Here is a 24,816-nt window from a genome sequence, read left to right as displayed (position 1 = left end):
TAGGAGAAAAATTGCTCATATATACTTTTTAATATTAAAGACAGCAAACAGTGACAATTTTCTGTCAAAGAAATAGTTTCTAATTTTAAAGTCCTCTATTCTCACCCTTCTTATAGAGCATATTCTGGACATAAGGAAAGAAGAAAACATAGACTTCTGTTATATAAATACATCTACTCATGTCAAGTTGGATTTAAATATATATAAGGACATCCAAAGATATCTCATCCCTTACTGCATGCAAAATATAAATTTTGGAGAGAAATTTGCAACTCTCAATATAAAACATACTCTTAGGCCTACAAGAAGAGTATTTGCTCTAGATCTGGCTTATTCATGAGTAAAAAAAAACTAGAAAAAAATTGATCACAATGATGGCTATACAGTATAACCAGCTGTTTAATTGTTTATAAATTCTATATCTACTGAACCAGAGTTAGAAAGACTTCACCAATCATCTCATATATTAGTGAACCTCCTTTCCAAAACCTCCTTTAAAAAACTGTAATGGGAAGGAACCATTTATTGCTGTATGAAGTATGTCTAACTCATACATATCATGCAAGGAAAAACATTGACTTACAGCATTTAAATAAAGTAACATTGACTTACAGCAGGGGTATTAAACTCATGGCCCATGGGCCAGATGCGTCACACACTGCCCACCCACACCCTGTTTTAGTGAAGGGGAAAAAAGTTGTGATATGTCACATGACAACAATGTGTCGTCACGAGTTTGACACCTCTGACTTACAGTATTTAAATAAAGTAACCGGAAATCCAAACATTCATGATAGAAAGGCACAGCAAATAAACAAAAAACACAAAACAAAATAAAAAGGTGAAACCAGTCCATTTTATACGGGTGCCAAATTCCAAATTCCTTAACCTATTATTGCAGCACATTAGCTTTCAATAGCATCAGTACCTTCAACAACTGACAATTTATATCAACACCAGTCATTTTAAAGAAGGGACTTTCTCTATGATCTTATTTGTACTTTCACTTTTAAATCCTAATGTGAAAAGTAGGATTTGTTACATTCTTCAAAAAATAAAAATACGAAACTTTTTAAAACAACCATTTTAAACAAGAACAGCCCTGGAGATAAGCAAAAAAGACCTTGGGGTGGGGGTGGGGGAGGAACATATTGGTTACCCATTTTCAGTTTTAGACATTTTATGTAGTGACCATACACTGCAATGTTCTTCAGAAGAAACAGATGGTATTAACTAACTTATGACATAATAAAGCATCTGTTAGGATATGGTGTAAGCCTAACAAGTTGTCCAGGCAATATATGTGTTCTATAACTTTAAATGTATTCTGTAACTTTAAGATGTAATGCTGAGTAATTGTACTGATGAGTCATTGTAACTGACTGCTGACTAACTGCTGACTACAATTATCCTAATTGTACTGTTGAGTCATTGCACTGCTGACTTCACTTATCTTAAGTGGATAATTACTAGTGTAAATTGTATATAAGGAGAGAGCCAAGCTATAGTCATTCTTGCTTGACTTGTTGATTGGAATTGTTACCGTTGTGTGTGAAGAAGTGGATGGATCTGCTACCATCGTGATTTGTTACCAGTGTTGAATTGCTGTTTATTACCTACTGCTGTTTGTATGATAAGAAGATATCTATAACTGATTTGAATGGCTAAAGACTTGGATTGACTAAAAGACTATGCAATTGTTTTTTCATTACAAAGTAAAAGTTTTGTTAAACCAGTTTGTATGTATTGTATTCATTGCTCTCAGTACCGTTTCTCTGTGCACTTACTCTGCTGGTTGGTAACACAACAATATCCTTAACAGCATCAGAATCTAGTGGATATTAAATTGATTGATATAATAACTAAAGTATTACTAAAATACCAAACCATATTGATTTTCCTGCACTTATTATTCTCGAGGGAAGAGTCATTATTCTTTTTTATATTATGAGGTACAAGAAGGAACAAATTTAAGTGAGTCACTTAGTATTAAAATGTGTTTCAAAAATAATAACTGTATTATGAAACCCTTTTAATTTTGGAGCTACTGCCAAAATTGTTCTAAAGTGAAAAATAAAAATCGGGGAAAATAATAAACAAACAAGATGCCCTTTCTGAAGTTAATTGGAAGGCCTCTTTATACCTCCATTAACCAGAGTATAACCATACCCTGGCAAAACTTGTTTTCTGGAATGTCCTCATGATATTGGTTTCATCTCATCCTCATCTCAGCCCATGAATACGACAGGCATAAGTGGTCCTTAGTGCTCTGGTGTTAAACTGTTTTTTTCATTTTAAGATGAAAAAGTATCCAAAGACAATGACAAGGTTTGTAAAATTGCTAGCCATTATGTCAGAGGAAATGTCAGGTGACTAGTAACTTGTGGGACCAGTTAGGCTTTTTCAAGCTGATGCCAGCTTCCCTTTTTCTTCCTAATCAATTAATCCACAAATTGCTTTGCCTGTTATGCCCTATGCCTACATAATCAAGGCAAGTCCATATAGCAGGAACTTAGAACATGAATTAACAGTTGCAGAAAATGGGGCAGAAAAAAATATACTGGTATATTTTTCTGTTAACTCATAAAACAGAGGATAGTACTTTTATCAGTAGAGAAATATCCTAAGATAAGACCTTCCTTGAGAAATCATTAAATTGTTAAAATGGGCATCAATATAAAGTTTTCAGCTCATGTGTTACTTTGCATATGTGCCTAAAGTAACAAGGTCAATTGCATTATAAATTTTAAAAGTATGAGCTGCAGCACAGCACTGAACTGTTTCTTAATATTTATTATGCTTGTAAAGTCCAGAATAGCTGGATTCTTGGAATCCTTCTGATGATGGGAAAATGCTGTGGTGTCTTTCAACATTTTCCTCATCCAGTAATAACGACTGTTCCTTGAACACAGAGCAAAGAAGGTTTTTATGGAAAAGTCAGCCAATTTATTTTAGTTATTATAAACCCACTGAGTTGGTTATCCTACAAATATAATATCTGGGCTAAAGAGGGAAGAGGTTCTAAACAAATCTCATCTAGTTCACATTATGTTAATGTCCATCTGATACAATGGCATCAAATGCTCTATGACCAGCTGAAGTAATTACTTGCAAAATGACCCTGGGGTTATTCCCTAACTTTAACCCTTTTTGAAGTACGTTGGTTTAGTCAGGTTCAAAACCCCACTTCCTTGATGCCTGATTAAATATGCTCTGAGGTCTTCCAGCCTCACTGGTACTGGCAAGCGTACAATATCCCTCTGAGTCAGGCCAGGGGTTACAAAATTACAGTTCTCTCTGCTCTTCAGATTTTGTGGGCAGACAGGTGTGTAATTAAGTGTCTTCTTCAAAGCAGACAGCGCTGAGACTACCGTGGATGGTCAAGAAGTCATACAGGAAAAAGAAATAACAACAGTGTGCTAAAACTTTCTGAAACTGAAGAAAAGGGCATCATAATCCCAAACATTCATTTTCCTGCAATCCCAGGATAACAAGAATTGGAAGTTAACCTTTTTGCCTCTTAGACAGTAGATAAGGCAGCAGATCTTCCTGGGAGCATTATTTTCATAATTGACAAAGATTATATTGTCTGTTGTTTAAGGGGTCGCACTGGCATTCTAGCATTCCATTTTGTATCGCTGTACTAAGATTTTTCCAGCAAGATAGAAAAGTGCTTCTCTGTGGGGAAGTTTTTATCCATTGGTAAAAATCTTTGCAACCCACATCATATGGAAAATTAATCTGTCTGGTAAAAGGATTTTTTAATGTGCAAGGCTATGCTCGATCTATACATGGTCACATTATAAGTGCAAACATGTCACCTGGTTTGTTCAGACCTCGCGTTTCATCTGTGTGCCAGCCTGCAATATTCTGCAAGAGTTTGATTCAAACATGTAATGATGGCTAATGACCATAAATAGAGCAAAATATTAAAAATAAAAGCTTGATGTTAAAATGCTTTACTAAAACATTTCACTGAAAAAGACATTGTACTAATATACATTCACTCTGAAAGACATTCTTATTTCCATCTAAAACTTAAAAGACTTTTTAAAGTATTTAGATTTTAGGTAGTCCTCCATTAACAACCATAATTTTTACCACTAAACAATGCAGTTGTTAAGCGAGTCACATCTCACTATACAACCTTTTTTGCCATGATTGTTAAGCAAATCATTGCAGTCATTAAGCAAATCATGCAAACTTCAAGCAAATCTGTCTTCCCTCCTTGACTTTGCTTGTCAGAAGCCCCCTAAGAAGTCTGTACATGGCAATCAGGTGACCCTCGGGTGTTGCAACCATCATAAATACAGGCCAGTTGCCAAGTGCCCGACTTTTGATCACATGACTCCAGGAACACTGTGACATAAGTCATAAGTGTTAGGACCGGTCATAGGTTACTTTTTTCAACGCTGTCAATCAGAGGTGGGTTTTAGCAGGTTCTGACCAGTTCTGCAGAACCGATAGCAGAAATTTTGAGTAGTTCGGAGAACCAGTAGTAAAAATTCTGACTGGCCCCTCCCCCATCTATTCTCTGCCTCCCAAGTCCCAGCTGATCAGGAGGAAATGGGAATTTTGCAGTAACCTTCCCCTGGAGTGGGGTGGGAATGGAGATTTTACAGTATCCTTCCGCTGCCATGCCCACCAAGCCACGCCCACCAAGCCATGCCATGCCCACCAAGCCACACCTACAGAACTGGTAGTAAAAAATTTTGAAAACCACCACTGCTGTCAATGATTTTTAAACAGTCATTAAACAAATGGTTGTAAATTAAAGACTACCTATATTATAAATCAGAAACTTGCCCATGGATCTTAAAAAATAAATAATTACGAACTCTTGTGAGGTTTTAAGATTAACAGTAGCCAGGAGGAAAAAAGATTTATCTTCTCAGTTTAGTAAATATTATGCAAAACTACACAAATGCAAGTATTTGCTTTCAGTTTTCTGCTTTTCATACATTACTTGCAATTATTTATCCATTTTCCCTGTCAAACACAATAAGCTTTACCATTAATTTAAATTTAAAATTAAATTAAATATAAATTAACTTAAATTCATTTAAATTCATTTTCATAATATATTCCTCACTGCATTATACCATTTATATAATATTCCTGGCAATTTATTATGTTTTCAGCTAATATGAACTCGTCTCCAAGGTCATGTATATCTATGTCCCCAACTGACACATTTATCCATAAACACATTAAACCATCAAGATCTCACCTCACAACTTTGCTTTATTTTCCATTCAGTGATAACACGTTTGCTAAGTATTCTATTTATTCTCATGCGTTCTTTGTTTGCATCATACATCAGTATTATCATATTCAGCATCCAATCTACTTTCTATTTTGCAAAATGTTCCATGTTTTTAAGATGATTTATCATTTACTTTCTCTAAATCAATAAGTATTGAAGGCAAAAGGAGAAGGAAATGGCAGAGGGTGGGTGAGTGTCATTGATGCAATGAACATGATTTTGGGCAAACTCCGGGAGAAGGACAAGGGACTGGCATGCTATAGTTCATGGAGAGGCAAAGAATTGTAACTGAACAACAAAATTAATAAGTATATAATGAGCTTTTTTATTTTTTTTATTTTTCAACTGTGTCAAGAAGAACAAAATTGTGATCTGCACACCCATTCTCTGGCATGTTACTGGATTTCATGGCCTCATTGCACTCCCCAAATTTAGCTCATTACCTTTTGGTACTCTTTTGATCAAAATTTTTGGGGAAAAAAACCTTTTTAAACTAATCCTCTTGTAGTTGCTACAAGGAAATAATAACTTTGTATAGGGGGAATAAATAACAGTTCACTTAATCTACAGAGTAAGTAGAAGTTAAAATCTATACCCAAAGATGTCATCATGGGTTGATCTGAGCATGCACTGGGACCTATGTATCAAAGATGTTGATCTAACAAATTGCTATCTTCAGAATTATTTTAGTTAAGAATCTGTGTTAAATATAATCCCTCTTCTGATCACAGAAAGCAACTTGAAAGTGTGTACCTGGGTCAACTTCAACTTATTTTCCCATGTGTTGATCCTTTCCTCAAATGGCTTTTTGAAAGGAGAGAAGGACATGCTTTGTGTCATAACAATATGATCATCAAGAAGCTGAGAAGCTTCATCAGGACTCTTCAGAATAAATGTTTCGGTTTCTTTGTAGGGAGCTACATTGAAGAGGATAGATTCCCATTCACGCTCCATTTTATCCAAAGTCTAGGAAATGTGAAATAATATTTTTAACATCAATGAACATAGCTTGCTTTAAAAATGGCAACTGGACAAAAGTTAACAGAGTACAATGGCATTGATAATACGCTGAGCTTTACTAAGCAGGAAAGAAGGAAAGAAAGAAAATAGGAATTATTGTTTTCTACCTGAATTTTTTATTCTTAGAAAACTTAATGAATGACATGAAAATATATAAGATTTCCAGTGAATTTCATCCTAGTTTGTCATCCAGCATTCTTTATACTTTATGTTAAGAAATGATTGCTAATTAATATATTGAAGAAGATCTATCTGTTTTAATACATTCTTCTCAGAGAGACTGCCAGTATTTGGGTTACACATTTTTTAACCAGTATATTGTATAAAAATTTTAAAATTCTCTGAACAAGAAGAAAACAATTCAGCTGTTAGATAGCATATTGGAACACAAAGGAAGGCTACAGGAAAAAAAGAAATTGAATGGCATTCTTACATTCTCAATTGAGTATTCCTTTCCTGCAATTTCAGCTATTTTGGCTATAATTTCAATGTGATCCTGGAGCTTCATCTCCAGACAGCGGGCAAATGTCAAGTTGGCTTTGGGCTTCACGTTGATTTTTATCTCCTCTGAAAGCATGTCCCAATGGCGATTGCGCATGCCAGGATTTCGCAGCCCTTGAATCAGAGGTATGTAAGGCCTGAATTCCTCAATTTTGCCACGGATTTCCACAGCCACATCCTGGCATGCTTTTCATAAGACAGAAAAAATAACCATCAAAAGACACCAGGATAGGATAAATCAGAGCATGGTTTACAGAAAATAGCAATCAGGAAAAGATCACTGACAAATGCAGCATTACATTAACTGAAGGGAAATCTTCAGTTGGTCCTAGCAGGCATTATTTCTTTGTATATCTGATTAAAGATTAATTTTTCCTATAGATGTTTTCTTTTAAGTTATAATTGTGAGAAAGGCAGTGCTGGGGCAATATTTTAAAATTATTTTGAATAGTCTGCTGCATAGCCTCAGGCTGCTCTTGCAGTAGAAAAGTAATAAGCTAGCAGTGCTTTCACGAGACAAGATTCTTTCAGTACAGGAAAAACAAAAATTTTACTTCATTATACAATTGTATTTTTAATCCTCCTGTTTACATATATATTTCTTCATGATATTTTTCTGCTAAACTGATTCCCTGCATTTCAAACAGAATACACTGCTTAAAACAGAACACAAGTTAAAAGATAAAAAAAACCCCACAATCCTCCAGTGCAGAATATATTACAATTTAAACATAAAGCTACTGTCAAGATCATTTCAGAGAAAGTTTATAATTCTGATACATTTGTATAATTTCTGAAAGGGTGCAGAGGGAAGCATTTTCTAAGTCTTTTTTATACCCACTATTTTTTCTGAATTTTGTGAAACTCGCTTTCCATTGAGCAGGCCCACAGTGTGGTTGTATTACAACAGGTAAGAAAAGACAAGCACACACTTCCTAAAGAAGCCCAGGTTTTTAATTTCATCCCTCATCAAAACAATACATAATTGCTTCAAGGACTAGCACTTGCCTGGAATATCCTTGAAATGTTTTACACATTTGTGCATTGTTTTAAAGGACTCATTGACATTCTTCTCCAACTGCTCTGCATCAATGGCAGACAGAGGATCATTCATCCAGCTGTCTGCCCAGCGAAGCCAGTCTGATGCTGTGGTCCAGAGATCGTAGAAGGGCTGAAAGTCTTTGACCATCCTGGACAACTTATCATACTGAGGGAAGCAAAAACAAGAAACAAACAAACAAACAAACAAACAAACAAACAAAATGAATTGCTGATAGCTTGTGTTTCTGGAAAGTATCTCCTAAACCAGGGGTGTCAAATTCGATTTCATTGAAGGCCACATCAGGGTTGTGTTTCACCTTGGGGGGCCAGGAGGGTGGGGCCAGGGGGCCACGCAGCCCTCCCAAGCTCTATTTTCACTGGCAGAGGGCTGCAGGCGGCTGAAAACGGAGCCTGGGAGGCTTGCACATGGCCCTCCTGAGCTCTGTTTTTGCTGGCAGAGGCACCGCGGGCTGGTCCTTCACTGTTTCCAGGGCGGACGCATGGGCCAGATGTAAGCACCCTGTGGGCCAGATTCAGCCCGCAGACTTTGAGTTTGACACTCCTGTTCTAAACAAAGACAACAAGCAGTCATGCTGTGTACTTATTTGCTCCCCCTATGCTGGTATAAATAAACATGGAAGGAGCCCTAAAGCCACTTCGACAGTTCTTTTTTTTTTTTTTAATATCTTGAGAGGAACTCTACTCTCAACGAAGTAGATGATCACAAATCTCCATAGTGAAGAATGGGCTGGCATTAATATTTTACCCTCTTCAGAATCAGTATACGATGGAACACCAAACCAAACCTATTACTTTTGACAATATCCTAAAAGAGAAAACATTAAGAAATATAATAAGGAAACAATGTTAGGTTTCCTTTGCACAGCCTCCAACCTGCCATTTAAAGCTATCTTACTAACCTCAGGTGGTCCTCAACTTACAACCATTCATTTAGTTAGCACTGTGCAATGTTACAATGGCACTGAAAAAATGCTGCAACCTGTGACCAGTCCTCACATTTACAATCACTGTAGCATCCCCACAGTTATGTGATCAAAATTCAGGCACTTGGCAACTGGCATGTATTTCCAATAGTTGCAGCATCCCAGGGTCATATGATTGCTATTTATGGGGACTTCAGGGGACTTCAAACAAGCAAAGTCAATGGGAGAAGTGAGATTTGTTTAACAAAGACACGATTCACTTAACAAATGTAGTGATTTGCTTAACAGCCATGTTCTTTAAACCTATGTACTCATGATGTTGCCTTGCTTCCAGGTTAGAGCTGAAACCACCCAATTTTGTATCTAATTGCTTGATGTTAAAGTGGCCTTTTTCCTCCTCTCTTGGCACAAGCCTTGTGCTTTTTTGATACTTTGACAAAGATTCAGGACCTGGGATCTACCAGTATCTCCTGGCGACTTTCAGAAACAGCATAGATAGGCTACTTTTCAGCCCTAGCAACTGCTTGTGGGGCTTAGTTTTCTGAAGAGAACAGGAGCTGAAGTTTTCATATTTTCTCATTTATTGAATGATTCTGTCAAGAGATTGATATTTCTAGCCTGCACATATAGATTACATAATGGAGTAATGCAAATCCTCCCAGATATGTTCCCTGTGAAGAGTGAAGAGTGCTCCCATTTCTGATAGCCAATCTGGTAGAGAGGATGAAATACAGTGCAAAGGCTGGGGAGCAGGGGTCAGGAGAGTGGGGAGTCCACCAGCCAATGCTTGTCAACAACCTCCTGTCCTTTTGTTTTTATGCAGAGCTAGAAACAGAAAGGCTAAGTGAAAAAGACATGTCTGTCTTTCTGCCTCACTTAGGTCCATCACTTAGGTTATGTCTGTAAAAAACAGAATTTCATGTGAGAATCTGAGGACCATCTGCAGCATAGGTGACTTCCATGTAAAATAAGAGGCAGATCCTGACAAACAATGAAACTCTATGGATCTTCAGCATCAGATTCTGCCAGAAGATTAAATTAGTGGATATAGTCATCAGTCAAAACATGCCTCTTGTTCCAGCCATATCCCTTGCCAAGGACAGCAGTTCGTGGTTGTTTTTTTTTAACTACAGGAAATTCACCAATTGCTCTTTTTGTTCCCCATTATAACTAATGCGGTAAAAATGGTGCCACTGGTTGGCCTCATTATTGGGATAGAATAGTGCTTTCTCTGGTGGTTCAGAGCAAATTGTGTTAATTTTTGTGTCAGCTCATAAACTGAAGGAAGCCGATTAAAGCAGCTGTCTGGATAGTCCTGTGGAGGATATCAATCAGGAATTTACTTGCTCGCATTTTATATTATATTGACCATATTTTTCAGCCAAATTATATTAATGTTTAATCTGAACTTTTTCTAGCTGGGGTTTCAGACCTGGATATAATACTGAGATAGCACTGATCACACTTGTGGAAATCCTGTGGTGGGACCAGGATTGGCTGCTGCATGATTGCCATGATGTCTTAAGAGCCATCAACACCATTGATTATGTTTTACTTTGGACTGGCTCAAAGGGTTAGGAATGGGAGACACAGTATGATACTGTTTCTCCCTCTTCTCTCCATGGCCGCTTCCAGCTGAAGCTGATAGATGAGAGATCTAGCCTTAGGCCCCTGTTTTGTAGAGTATCTCAAGGTTCTCCCTACTCCTATATAACATCTAGGTGGATCTCTTGCATGAAGTCATCTGTTGGCATCTAGAGCAATTAAGTGATGTTGCCTTAATAGCCAGAAGCTGTGGAAGTCTGGATGAAGACAATTTCGGACAGAACCCTAGTTAAGCCTAGGAACCATGAACTTTGGGCATAGCAGAACATCTCATCAGCAGTTTTGGATGGGATTTCAATTTCACAGACTGAAATGTTGTGCAATGTGGAGGTCTTCATAGACTCTTGAGTCCTGCATAAAGAATCATGGCCAGGAGGCCTTTTACACAAATCCATACTGTATACCAACTGCACCAATTTCTGGATTGGGAGATTATACCACAATCACTCAATGTTTTAGTTAGTTTGCACTTGGGCTGCAGCAATGCACCCAACATGAGGCTATCTATGCAAATAATTGAAAAGCTATAGCTAGTCCAAAATTGAGCAATGCTGTGGAAGTAGTTATTTAACATCACTGCATGAGATATACTGGTTACCAATTTCTGGGCGCAATGCAAGTTGCTAATGGCCACGCATAAAGCCCTCTACAATATAGAGCCTAGATATCTGAAGGACTGTTTTTAATTATCTCTTGTCCAACCAAACCTGATAGGATTGGCATGCTCTGGGTCCCATCAGCTAAGTGTTGGCTTTCAAGGGGCATGCCTTTTCTCTTGCAGTATCTACCTATAGAATAATGTCCCTGAAATTCAGATTGTCCTGCTGCCCTATAGAAAAGCTTTGAAGACTTAATTCTTCCAGGGATTGGACCCAGAAATTACATGAACCTATTCTGAATATAAATTCTGTCTGGCACTGTTTTAAATAATGTCTGCTGTATTTTTAATTTCAGTTTTCATTGATTTGTTGATTGATTGATTGATTGATTGAGTCATTCATTCATTCATGGATACCAATATGAATGTAAATATATGTCTTTCTTCCTGCTAGGCAATTATTTCACCTGACTTTTGCAATTTCTTAAATTGGTTAAACATGGGAAATTGGGAAGTCATTATAAAATATGGTGTCCATATTTTGTTGGGAAAAAATAAGGGGCAAACCTGAAAAAGGGGCAAATCTGAGAGAGGTTTATAACAATAAATAATTCTTTATGCTTATAAATTTGCTTTACAAAGGAAAAATTAAGGGTAAAACAAGAAAAACTTTACAAAAATGCATATTCTAATAAAATAAAAGTAAACAGTATATGTATATATTTTTAAAAAGACAATTCAATTCTATATTTTTCACATGAATATGGAAGATGGTGCATTAAGTGGTACTATTTGTACAGTAAAAGTTAAATGACCAAAATAAAAGATAAAAATAAGTTTTTGAAAAACAAATAACTCTAAAGGACTGCTTTTTGAAATATTTTACAATAAAAATGTATGGTCACCATAATATAAACTACCTATATAAGAGTTGAAATGAAACAAATGTACTTTAATAATAACTAAAAAGAAATATATTTTATATATTTTGTATTACAATAAACATATTACAGACTATATATGAGAGAGGGACTGTAGAAAAAATGTTAAGATCAAAGTTCCATAGGAATTAATTATAAAAAATGAGTTTAAACACTTTGGGCACCAAATATATAAATATGATATTGCCAACTCCTTCCTACAAATGTTGATATTATGTCACATAGGAATAGAAAGGCACAAAATGCAAACAACATATGCTTGTGATAAAATTTAATATAAAGTTTTTTATTCCATGTTGCCGGAATGGTAGATAAAACATTCAGCCAGTTAAAAAAAAAATAATGCTAGTTTAACTATTTTTAACCAGGTCCCTTTGCTTATTAGACTTTAGTCATAAAACCTGTAACTGAATTTCTCTGGCCTTTAGTTAATAACTAATTTTTATACAATATGTGCAGCAAAAATGGTCCCTGGACATAGTCCTCCAGCATTATTCAGTTTAGAGCAGTGGCTTTTTTTATCCCCCAAACAGGGCTCTTTCCAGTTTAATGCAACTGGATGAGTCTGAATAGTAGCTGATCACTGGAAGCAGTGGAGATTAAGTGAAGCTGAAGAGAAAGAGCTGGCTTTCTCTGCCACTCCACTCCCCAGCAAAACCACATATGTGTGCGCAGACACACAGAGTAACTTTCAGCTGTTATCTAGAGTACATGTGTTCAAAAGCTGCCCTAACAGCTTCTGCTGGGGGTGGGGTGGGGGGGAAGATGGTGATGGAGTGTTCCCTGGTGAAGCAGCAGAGACAGCTATTATAACCCTCCTGTAACTGTCACTTCTGACTCTAACTGTCAGCTATTCAGATTGATCAGTCTCTGAGCCAGGGACTGGGTCAGAGATCTGGTGGCTAAACAGCCTTCTCTCCCCTTCACCTGCTACCTCTCCCAGCCTCAGCAGCTGGTCCCTAGACAGGGAGAAGTGGCAAGTGATGAATAAACCTTCAGGTGATGTGATTGGCACATGGTTTTCCCCCTGGCTGGTGATGCTCACAATATGGGGGAAGAGCAGTGTTCCCAACACATGAATTGAGGACACATTTTCCAGCTCATAGACAGAACAGAAGGAACTGGAATGGGCAGTGGAGACAGTAAAATATATGCCGATTTAGTTTTCTGCTGGTCACAGACAGGAGAAAAACACATCAGTTAGACTGCAGGGAAGAATTTTAAGTCAACCTGCTCAGAAAATACAGACAGCAATGTGGTGAAGTTATAATGAGATACTGTTGATGAGAAGTTTTTGCTGTTGTCTTCAGCTCACAGAGGAATATAAAGCATGATGAACGGACAAAAATACTGGACACTCACATTTGTTACATGCATGCCGAAAATACGCTCCCGATTATTGTAAAGCAATGCCAACTGCTGGGACTCTTTCAATTGCTTCCTGATTCTTCTGGCTTCATTGGCTATCTCATGGGCCCGGCCAATATCCATGTGTGCAGAAAATCCAGCCACTGCAATCTGGGAAACAAAGCAGGTGTAATATATCAGAAGAGAGAATCCTTCAGACAAATATGTTGACTGGAAAATAGGTTTATGAATTTCTTCCAACATTTCAGTTGTGTAGTTGCCTTTTGGTTACAATTTCAATGCATTTCTGAGAAGAGATTAGCAACCAGTGGAATAGCATATCAGGGTTGCATTGCAAAAGGGGACGGAACCACACAAATAGATTTTTAAAAATGGATTGGGATTTTTTTTTTAAGTTTTAAACTTTTAATCAACACAGACACACATATTCTTAAAATGATCCCCATCCAATCACATTTCACTTGATGTTTGGGTGGAAAAGATGTATTGTACAACTCCCACTCCCCCCATTCCCTTGGTTGCACACTCTTCCATACACATAAATACACACACATATATAATATTCATATTCAGAGGAATAGCATCAGTGGTGGGATTCAGCCAGTTCGTACCACTTCGGGAGAACCGGTTGTTAACTTTCTGAGCAGTTTGGCAAACTGGTTATTGGAAGAAATCATTAGGGCAGAGAACCAGTTGTTAAATTACTTGAGTCCCATCACTGAATAGCACTGTAGGTTTGTTACAGGTAGATAACAAAATTTGAAAAGGAGGTGTTGGTGCAAGTTGTTAACAGCATGAATTAAAAGCAATACTTGCAAAATATTTAAAGTAACACCATTTCAAACATATGGGAAATAATCTCCAAATAGGAGTTGACATGTAAATACGTTCAGGACAAGAGCAAATGTATAGCCTAAGCAAAACCATGGAAGCATATCCTTTTTATATGAAAAGATTTATATTTTATATTAAAAGTCTACATGCCAAAGAACATTTATTGCAGGATTCGAAATAGCATAGGGCTGTATAAAGCCTGATGATGATAGTGCATGAATTAAATAGGAACAGTTGTTTTGACAAATGTGGTTAATACACAATTTCAAGTATCAATCTTGCTTGAATACCCATGCATGTTTGTTTAATAAGAATGAGAGAATGAGAATGCAGAGAAACCTGCAATCAGAGATTCGTACCTGAAGGCCATCTAAACGTTCCAAGAAATTGTTTTGATCCATCAGCTGAATTTTATGGAATCTTTCTTCATCTTCAACATGCTGCTGCCTTATTAATTCAATTTGTGTACTTATCTTCAGAGGCCAGTTACTTGCAGCCCACCTGAAAGCACAAATGAATATCTCTTGGGGTATTATAAGAAAGTGCTAATGCTTCTTACAACTAAATATAGGCAGTATCTGGGAATGAAAAGAAAAAATAATAATCCCACAAACTCCTTAATATCACACTGTTCCATCATGCATACAATCACACCTAAGTGCAGGATATATATTAAATAAAATAGCTTTGGCTATGACATATGGCAAACCATGCTCTAATTCAAGAAAAGAAGCTCCAGGAAACGAGAAGACTAGCTATGCTAGTTCTCAGCCTATAAAATAGGAAATATTATAATGACCCATTTCATCATAAGATATTTTTGAGCCTGATCACTGAAATAATAGTAGATAAATTACGTTGCCTACCAAACATGCTATTCAAATTCTTAATAAGTTAAAAATAACACCAAATTATGTTCAGGGTATTTCAACTCACATCGTATGTAATATTTATGTTTTCTTATTGACTTTAAATGCTATGGAAAAGAGAATACATTGTACAGGCTGGGACCAAATTTTTTACTTTCTGCATCTAGTTTGTAGTATATATTTGTATTGAAATGTTGGCAAGGACGGACATTCTTGAGCAATTCATAGGTTCTTGTGAATGCTCCACATCTATCTACACAGAAATATGCAGCCTAACAATCTCACACTTTACAGTCACTAAATTCATTGGTCTTTCATGAGATGCAATGTAAAATAAAGACCTTTATTTTTTAAAAAAGGTCAGAAACTACAAGATTGCCTAAATTCCAGGCTGCAGGCTCACACCATCACAGCTTCTGCATTTGAATAAGGTAGTGCAGCAGGTATCTTTTCTGGCTGCCTGAAGAGATTTGATGAAGCCTTCTGATGTGTAAATAAAGCCCTGAGGCACAAAGTATAATAACCCAGGCCAAAGGTCTTGCTCTGACTGCAGGGGAAATGACTTATGCTTACTTGTCATTGAAGTCATCTTGAGTCAAATTGTAAAGAAATTCCTCCATGACTTCATATTCTTCCATAACACTACTTATCAATTCCTACAGGATGATACATATAGAGAGTAAAAAACAGAGGCAGACGTTATTTCCATGATCAACATTTCATTCCATTACAGAACAAAATTTAATATGGTGAGATTTAGATACAAGGATGAAGAAAGAAGAAATAATTCTATTGCTTGATTGTTAGGCTATAGTACACTTTTATCACAAGGAACATAGCAGGATCTAAAAACGTCTTAAGTATTATTTTAGGATACTTTAGGAAGTGTAAGACTACAGTCAGAGGTGGTATTCAGCAGGTTCTGACCAGTTCTGGAGAACCGGTAGTGGAAATTTTGAGTAGTTTGGAGAACGGGTAAATACCACCTCTGATTGGTCCCGCCCCCATCTATTCTCTGCCTCCCGAGTCCCAGCTGATCAGGAGGAAATGGGGATTTTGCAGTAACCTTCCCCTGGAGTGGGGATGGAATGGAGATTTTACAGTATCCTTCCCCTGCCACGCCTACCATGCCATGCCCACCAAGCCACACCCACAGAACCGGTAGTAAAAAATTTTGAATCCCACCACTGCTACAGTAGTGGCCAAAACTGTGGAAACCTTTTGGGAAAAGTGTTTTTTTGGAGTAGTACCATAAAATTATATATCAATGGAAAGATAATTTAATCAAGAATGTAATGTTTTTCAACCTTTGTTTGAGAGATAAAAGTGGCTTTTTTCGTGGAATCCTAGATTTTAGGCCAAATTCCTGCACTCAATTCCTGCCGAACAGTCCTTGCACTCAACGTCACATTGCATTGCACCATTTCATCTTGTATACACCCAGATGATTTTCTTCTGTCACATAGGCACAGTCTCTTAATTCTTCTATCATTACTTGTGCATATTTTTCTTGTCTTTACCAGTGTGGTTTTCTAGTGACTGAGTCTCCTCTATACCTCTTCAAAAACTTAGAAATGCCACTTTTGGTTAAGTTTCCACCAATTTTTCTCCTAATTTCTTTATAACTGTAGCCTTGTTCACTTAATAATGCTATTTTACATCACTTTCTTTGCACCATTACTTTAATTTTATTATGTTTATTTCGTTTATTACGTTTCTCTAAACAGTCATGCTCATTGGCTACAATCAGATGAAGGAAAGCTACCTGATATCAACCTAAGCAAGTTGTGCTTCCTTTTTCTGGTTAGTTGGCTATAACTTTTCATAGAATTTATTTATTTATTTATTTATTTATTTATTTATTTATTTATTTATTTATTTATTTATTTATTTATTTATTTATTTTAAATTTATATACCGCCCTTCTCCCTGAGGACTCAGGGCGGTGTACAGCCAGAATTAAAAAACATAAAATACAAATATTAAAAACAATTAAAATATATATAAATTTGGCCCAAAATTAAAAATACAAACCAATTAAAACATTTAAAATTTCTTCTTAAACCAGCCCGGCTTGCTGGAAAAAGTGGGTTTTAAGGGCACGGCGGAAGGCACTAAGGTCTTGGATTCTCCTTATCTCTGGGGGCAACTGATTCCAGAGGGTAGGTGCCCCCACAGAGAAGGCCCTCCCCCTGGGGGTCACCAGCCTACATTGATTGGCTGATGGCACCCTGAGGAGGCCCTCTCTGTGGGAGCGCACGGGACGATGGGAGGTCGTCGGTAGCAGCAGGTGGTCTCGAAGATAACTAGGCCCGATGCCATGGAGCGCTTTAAAGGTGATAGCCAGCACCTTGAAGAATACAGATAACTGAATAAACTTTGTTGCATTAAATTCTTAATTAAATTATATTTCCATTGATACTTTTATGGTACTACTCCAAAAAAAAGTGGTGTTATTAGCCATCAAACCTCAAAAATACACTTTTCCCAAAAGGTTTTCACAATTTTGGCCACTACTGTATAGCAAGGGTGTCAAACTGGTGGCCCGTGGGCTGGATGCATCAACACAGACCACGTCCACCCCATCCCAGCGAATAAGTAAAAGTCACGAAATGTCGCGAACATCATGTGACAGTTACGTGACATGGCAAATTTGATACCCGTGCTATAGATGATTCTTAAAGCCTGCTAGATCCTATTGGCAACTGCAAGACAGTGTTATTGTCAACCCTACCATGCTTTTTAGAGTTTTTTTAATAATAATAATAATAACCTGGGGATAAACATAATTAGAGTTCATAGTTTGGGTGTCCTTTGATTATATCAGCTGCTACTAGATTTACAAGTGGTGACTATGGCCAGAAGCACATTTGTATAATTATATCTAGGGCACTAACTGTAATTATTCCTGAACCAATTGGATTTGTGCCTTATCACAGGCTGTTTTGATTACTGTAGCATGTTCAACATTGGGCTATCCTTCCCTTGAGAAGTGTCAGAAATTGCAATTGGCACAAACCAAAGTAGCTAAGCTGATAACTGATGCAGATAGAAAGAACATATGATATCTATACTAAAAGGTCTGCTCTGGCTGCTAATCACTTAGCAGAGTTGGTTCTGATTATTAAACATCTAAAGGGCATAAGGCTTGACTTTCTAACATAGTATCTTACCTATTTACAACCCTGCACATTGTTAACATCTCAATGAAAAGCCCACCTGGAAGATATCTCTGCAATCATGAGTTTCTGGCACATGGGGAAGGCCTTCTCTTCTGTTGCTTCACATGTTATGGAACATACTCCTTCAGGAGCTGAGTTTATCTCCTAACCTCTAGGTGTTTAGGGAAATCTATAAATATGCTGTTCTTCTGTTCCATGATGTTAGTATCAATTATAATGTTAATTTATGTCTTTAAGTTTTTAATTCTTGGGGTTTTTAAAAATATTTTGTTATCCACCTTTTTATACTTGCCAGAATAAAAAAGCAGGGTTTTAATAAATAAATTATAAACACTGATATTGATAGTGCTCAGTCAATTTATATACTGATGCCCACGATTTAAATAAAGAAGTGAACAAATCATTTTGCATCAAATGTTCAATGCAGTTTATACACCGATAGATATTTCTACTGCCATAGCACTTCTGTCCCCCGATATCTACACCTTTTATTTGAATCCAAGAGCGCTACTGCTCTGTTTGTACATAATGCTGTGCAGAAGCTTGAAATGTGTCTTTTTTATATAATGCTATAAATATGTTTTCCAGAATATGTTATAGCTGCAGTTTCTTAAAAAACTGCATCGGCTTACTAAGTACAGAATACAAAATCAGGGACTTGGAAATATCTTTATTTATTAGTTAAGTAAGGCGCTCCCATTTGGTTTGACAAAAATAGATATTTATATACTCAACCACTACTCCTTCAAGATAATTTATACATATTGAAACAGGTGAGGAATGAAGAGCTAAGACATCTCTGAATGAGCAGAGACAATGACTGCAGCTACAAGCAAAGGATAGGGAAGTAAATCAGTCCCATAGAATCTTCCTGCATAAGAAGATAACATGAAATTGTCTGTGTGTGCTCCTCAAAGCTGCTGCTCACGAGGAGACTTCAGGATAGTGGTTTCCCACAGGTTTGAGGGCTGGGAGATGAAGAGAACTATCATATTCTCAACTGCAGAGGAACCTTTTAAAGGACATTCACTTATAATCACTTTGTAAAAGGACCTATTCAACTACCTTAAAGATATTAGAGATCTTAAATACTACAAGCGAAAAGCCAGCTGGTGAGTTTACCTTCATTCTTGAATAAATTAAAAATTATCTGTAAGCAGAAAAACTTTTAACAAAATAGAAATAAATTGGTAGAAAGCTAAATAAGAATCTGGTTCAAGAATGTTCAAAAATGAATTAAGGGTCCAGATACTTGGCATAGTGAATTAGGACTTCTGCTATAAGAGTTTGGAAATAATTATATAAAGAAAGAGTACTTCATGGGAACCAATTTGTTTAGTCTATCCTAAGTGAAAAAGAAATTTGAGATTTATGATTTAAGAAACTGAAATCAGAAAGGACTAAAGATTCCAGGCAGAAAGGAAAAATAAAAAAAGTAAAAAGTCTGGCTCTTGTCTTTAGTCAGCAGGAGAGCTTGTAAAATTATAGAAAATGCTTTTACATTTGAAATTGTTCAGGATTTTTTTGAGGAATGGGGTCAAAAATAGCAGCTTCATTATAGCATTGCTTAAATGAATAGATTGTCCAAAAGATATTGCATAAAAAAATAATGATGTGAAAGAAAATACCTTAGAAGATAAAGAGATGAAACAAATTTTAAATGATGCAGAAACCTCAGAATGTAAATAATTTGCAGAAATATTGGAAAATAAAAAAAGACTATAAGACAGAGAAAACAATTGAAGTGGAAATACAGCTGACAAGCCAAGAGATTGACTGGACTTTTTATTCTAAATTTATTTTACAAAAGAAATTGGTTAAAATATTGAAAAAATATTTGAGATGAGAAAAAGAAAAAGATAAACTCTTACAACAGCATCTGAATGAACTGAAGATTATGATTGTTAGAAGCAAAAAAGTACAAAGTTGGTTCATTTGATCAATGTTAAAATAAGATATATTTTTATAAATTTGGGATCTCTTTATGGATTTTTTTGCTAACATAGGACTGAAATATTAATAAATTATGGATTTGCAAAAGGATAAGAAGTGATATTTGCATGTAAAATTATAAGGGATGATGAAATTAAGTTTGTTTGTACTTTTGGAAGATTGGAAGATTGGAAGCTATTTTTTAAAATGTTTCTTTTTTCCCTTTTTTTTCTGTATACTGTTTATTCTCTTTTCTTCTTTACTTTCCCCTGTTTCCGAATGTAGTTTATTTTCTTTTGTCATTCTTATTAAGTGAGTCCTACCTTAGGTATAAAATATTGTCTGATGGACTTTTGGCCAGTCATCCTCTCTCAATCCAACACCACACAGAGACATTGTTATGTTGTGAGGAAAATAGGTGGAGGAAGGAGTATTACTAAGTTTGCCACTTTGAGTTGTATATGGAAAAAAAGGCAGAATAAAATAGCAACAGCAACAGCACTTAGACTTATATACTGCTTCACAGTGCTTTACAGTCTTCTTTGAGCAGTTTACAGAGTCAGCATCTTGCCCCCAACAATCTGAATCCTCATTTTACCAACCTCGGAAGGATGGAAGCTGAGTCAACCTTGAGCCAGTGAGAATCAAACTGTCAAACTGCTGGCAGTCAGCAGTCAGCAGAATTAATCTGCAGTACTGCATTCGTTAATAACCACTGTGCCTTCAAGAAGCCCCTATATTTAAAAAGCTTTCAATTTGTTTTAAAAAAAGAACACTTAGACATATTGTTTCAATAGTGCACATTCCTAGATTAAAAACAATTTAGATATAAGTCTAAGTTCCACCTATTACACTTGACATTCCGGTTATTTGATCCCATCTCCCTGACTACGTTTCACCTCCTGCACTTTCAATTTCTCTGGGATTCCTTTCATCCATTCCCGCAGCTCAGCTAGTTCCTCAATGCTGTTTGGTTTTTCATAAATTTTTCGGCTGATGGCCTTGAAGGCATCACAGATCTGCAAAATGATATAATAACTCTGTCAGCGCTAAGTCCAAAACAAAGAATTCAATCAAGTGCATCAAAAAGGTGAGGTCAGGTGTCTGAAATTGAGACTAAACTACACTTTATATAGACCACCTGCTCCTGCCCAGACCATTAATCTCACAAGCCTTTTCTATGTCTCCAAGACAACCTTTAGTTAACATCATTATGCTTTGTTTTTCTTCCCCATTGTCCTCTCCACACGCGATAATGGGCTGTAAACTGAAGATGTCTGATTATGTCATGTGTCTTCACTGAGATATTGTAAAGAAAGTCAAAGGAAATGCATGATAATCATTCTTCACAATTTCTGATAATAATACTGGGTTTCACATGTCAATAAGCCATCTCTGGTAAAATAATTGTACATTTCCAGAAATAATTATAAAATTATTTGGTTACTTCTCTAGAGGCAGTGTACCAACTATAAAACTCACATCTTCTACTTGACGATGTAAATTCCTGGCCAATATGTCCAGCATTGAAGTGGCCAAAGCTTTGCATTTCTTGGATAGGCTCTGCCTTACACCTTCAACGCTGAGATGAAAAGGGCCAATGACCATGAAGCTTGGCAAACTATTATCCAACAACTCTTTTTCTGCCAAATGCTTGTTTACTATTTCCCTCACTTCTGGAGCAGAAGGGCAATTGATCTCATAGTCTCTAGAAATAAGCAGAAATACATTTTCAGCAAACACACAACCAAACCAAATAATACAGCTATGGTAGGAATGCTGCTTCACAAAACTTTTAAATATTTACATTTGTATATAATCATTTTCTCCAACCTGGTTAACAACTCCTAAAATTCCCATCAGAATAGAAGGTAACAATCCATATTCAGGTACATAGTTTCTCCTCTGAAAACTATGGTGGGTCAGGAAAGTAGTCAGACAGTAATCAAACTCCCCAGAAAACCTGATTTTGGATGTCCCCAGAGTATTCTGCCATCAAATATCAACAGCACACAAAAAACAGCAAACAGGATTAAAGCTCAACCATTTAGTTCTCCCTTACTGGGAGGAAAGGCTGATTGCTATATTTGCTCTCTGAATGACAGCAGAAATGCAATGTTTTCTTGCTTCTTTGCTAAAAGGAAGGAGGAATGAGGAAACCTCATTATTTTCCTTTTCCTCTCAGGAGAAAGGGAGAAAATCAGCCCATTTCTAAGAAAGGTAGAGAGTGTGTATATGTGAATGTAAGAAGGTATATATGGGGGCAGTGGGGTGACTAAAGAGAATCATACAAGAAAAAGAATCACTTTCAATTTAAACAACTGCTAAATGTACAGACCCCAGAGAATTCCTTCAGGACCTGATGTGTCCCACAGGACCAAAGTCTCCACTCCTCCCTTAGGAACTAGATAGTCATGTACACTTTTGTCCAGTATGTATCAACATTAGTTTAATACAATGGTTTTAATCTGATGAAACGGAATCATATGTAACTCTGTAGTAGATATATGGAATAAATTATATTTTTCAGTTCCTAATAAACTGGAAAGGCTGAACCTTCAACTCTAGGCCTTTTTTGCCTTTTAACTTTACTGTTAAAAGTAGGGTTCTACACTGATAATGGTTTAGATCTACATAGACCTATTCATGATGCTAATTTTAACTTTTGAAGCATATCCAATATGGCTTAGGCCTTGTGTATTTGCAGGATAGTCTCCTTCTTTTGAAGGAGGTAGATGCATGCGTTCTCATTGTGGTTCCCATATTGTGGAATATTCACACACACACCCCACCCTGAATTGTGAGGAATCCCCATCTTGCTTGCATTTTACGAAGCAGTGAAAGCCATCCTGTTCAAATGGACTTTTGATGTGGAGAGAACCCCTTGGGCTGCATCTGTAATTTTTTTATATTATGTGAAGAATAATAGCTTTACACTCTCTGTTATGTAGATCTCCCTGCATTGTTGTAATGAAAATGGCAGAATAAAAATATTGTTATTTAAAAATAAATAAACAATAAATAAGCAAGCAAGCTGAAGTTCCAGATACCCAGAAGCAAATTTAAACATGAGGAGATTCAATCTGTTTATATAAAATGGCAATACATGCAGAGCTAATCTGTAGTTCCACTTAGGAAGTGGTGATCAACTGGAAAGTCATGATTAAGAAAATAATTTTAAAAATTCAACTTTGTACACAGTAGGAAATAGTTATCTTGCAAAAACGGTTATCTAAGACATAAAAGGCACAAAATAAATCAAATAATAAGTGTTTGAAGCAGAAAGCTGAAAGAAAGATAATGAGAAGCAACATGCGCTTTGCAAACAGTGTTTTAAAGCTCAATTCCTTGATGATGATAGTAAGCATTTATAAAAAATAGGCACAGGAATGAAGAGTAAGAAGACAAATTATATAGAAACATTAGTTTTTTAGATGAAGGAAAGAAAAAGTAAGAAAATTAAATATTATATAAGAGGATACAAAGATGAATATATCATAAGATTTTGATTATTGGGCTTAAAACAATTTTTATGTAGCCATGAAAAATTCAAAGGTGTTATGAAGGGTTTTTATAGATACATTTTAGACAATTAAAATTTTAAGTGAACGTTGAAAAGGATAATATGTGAATGATATTTTACATAAATAAATAAATGCTTAACATGTACTGATCTCTCAAAAATAGTTTTTCCTTCATTACATTTATATTTAGTTTTTCCTCTAGGAGTCAAGGCTGCCTACCCTATTTATTCAAGAGTAGCAATTGTGCCTTCTTATTCAGTATATATTTATGGTCACATATAATTTTTCAATGGGAAGAAGCCTTAAAATACCTACTGTCTTAGGAAAGGTAAAAATAAATTGAAAAATGTGACTCACACCCCTCATCTGCATTAAAAAAAAATCAATCAGCAACCATTCTGATGCTAAAGAAAATATAATCAACTTGATATAGTTTATAATATCAAAAGCAGAATCTATACTCCTTTCAGTCAACTGCACAGTATTCATGAAACACAGGTTTCCTAACCCACTCCTCTCGGTGCCAAACACCTGCTCCTGAGAATTGGGGGGACCTGTGGGAATGATGGAGAACACGGTGGGGAGCTGCAGATGGACAGGAAATGGATAAAAAAGTAATTGGAGCAAGAACTTAGGATCCAAGCCAATATGTTTTAGAAAGCTACTTGCTTTTTTTTTTGCCCTTTAATTCTACTGAAAGTAAAGTCAGAGCGGTTGTGTATCAATCTACCCTTTCAGTTTTTAGTTCCTGCTCTTGCATGTGAATGCTGCTTACTTTAAGAGGCTGTGGATATCGCGATTATTCAGTTCTAAGTACTTTTCATAATTCTTGGCATAAGCTTGAAGGGGGATCAGTGCTTTGCGGATGCAAGTACAGATGGTATTCCGCAATTCTATCACAGCTGGCTCATTCAGACCCACAGACTCTAACAATGGTGTGCCACAGATGAACATGTTTTCAAGCACATACTGAAAAAGAGATAAAAGAAGAGTCATTTAGCATAAACAGGATTATCGTCTGCTTCTATTGTTTCTAAAAAGATGGTTGAACAAAATTAAAAGCCACCCATAACCATGCACTGTAACAAGATTCCTCTTACATTTTTGACTTCAGTATGTTATAGAAACTATTCTTTTTCCTCAGAACTACCATAATAAAGGTTATCATACATGAGTACCATAACTTGTCTA

At 36.3% G+C, this 24,816-nt stretch overlaps 1 protein-coding gene across 1 annotated transcript in view; it reads right to left on the bottom strand.

Moving 5' to 3' along the window:
* DNAH1 (dynein axonemal heavy chain 1) overlaps positions 1-24,816 on the bottom strand; it is a 163,992-nt gene that overhangs the window by 97,345 nt on the left and 41,831 nt on the right. The window contains exons 12-20 of the mRNA XM_070933699.1: positions 24,401-24,594; positions 21,584-21,809; positions 21,001-21,120; positions 15,561-15,643; positions 14,478-14,619; positions 13,279-13,434; positions 7,796-7,994; positions 6,720-6,973; positions 6,020-6,232 (exon numbers count right to left, since the gene is read on the bottom strand). Coding sequence (XP_070789800.1) covers positions 6,020-6,232; positions 6,720-6,973; positions 7,796-7,994; positions 13,279-13,434; positions 14,478-14,619; positions 15,561-15,643; positions 21,001-21,120; positions 21,584-21,809; positions 24,401-24,594 — 1,587 coding nt within the window. The remainder of the gene's footprint in view (positions 1-6,019; positions 6,233-6,719; positions 6,974-7,795; positions 7,995-13,278; positions 13,435-14,477; positions 14,620-15,560; positions 15,644-21,000; positions 21,121-21,583; positions 21,810-24,400; positions 24,595-24,816) is intronic.

The sequence above is a fragment of the Pituophis catenifer genome, unplaced genomic scaffold, assembly GCF_029215685.1.
Source record: "Pituophis catenifer annectens isolate HBS135680 unplaced genomic scaffold, rPitCat1.0.hap2 SCAF_2, whole genome shotgun sequence".
NCBI lineage: Eukaryota > Metazoa > Chordata > Lepidosauria > Squamata > Colubridae > Pituophis > Pituophis catenifer.
This window is presented reverse-complemented; position numbering and strand designations above follow the sequence as displayed.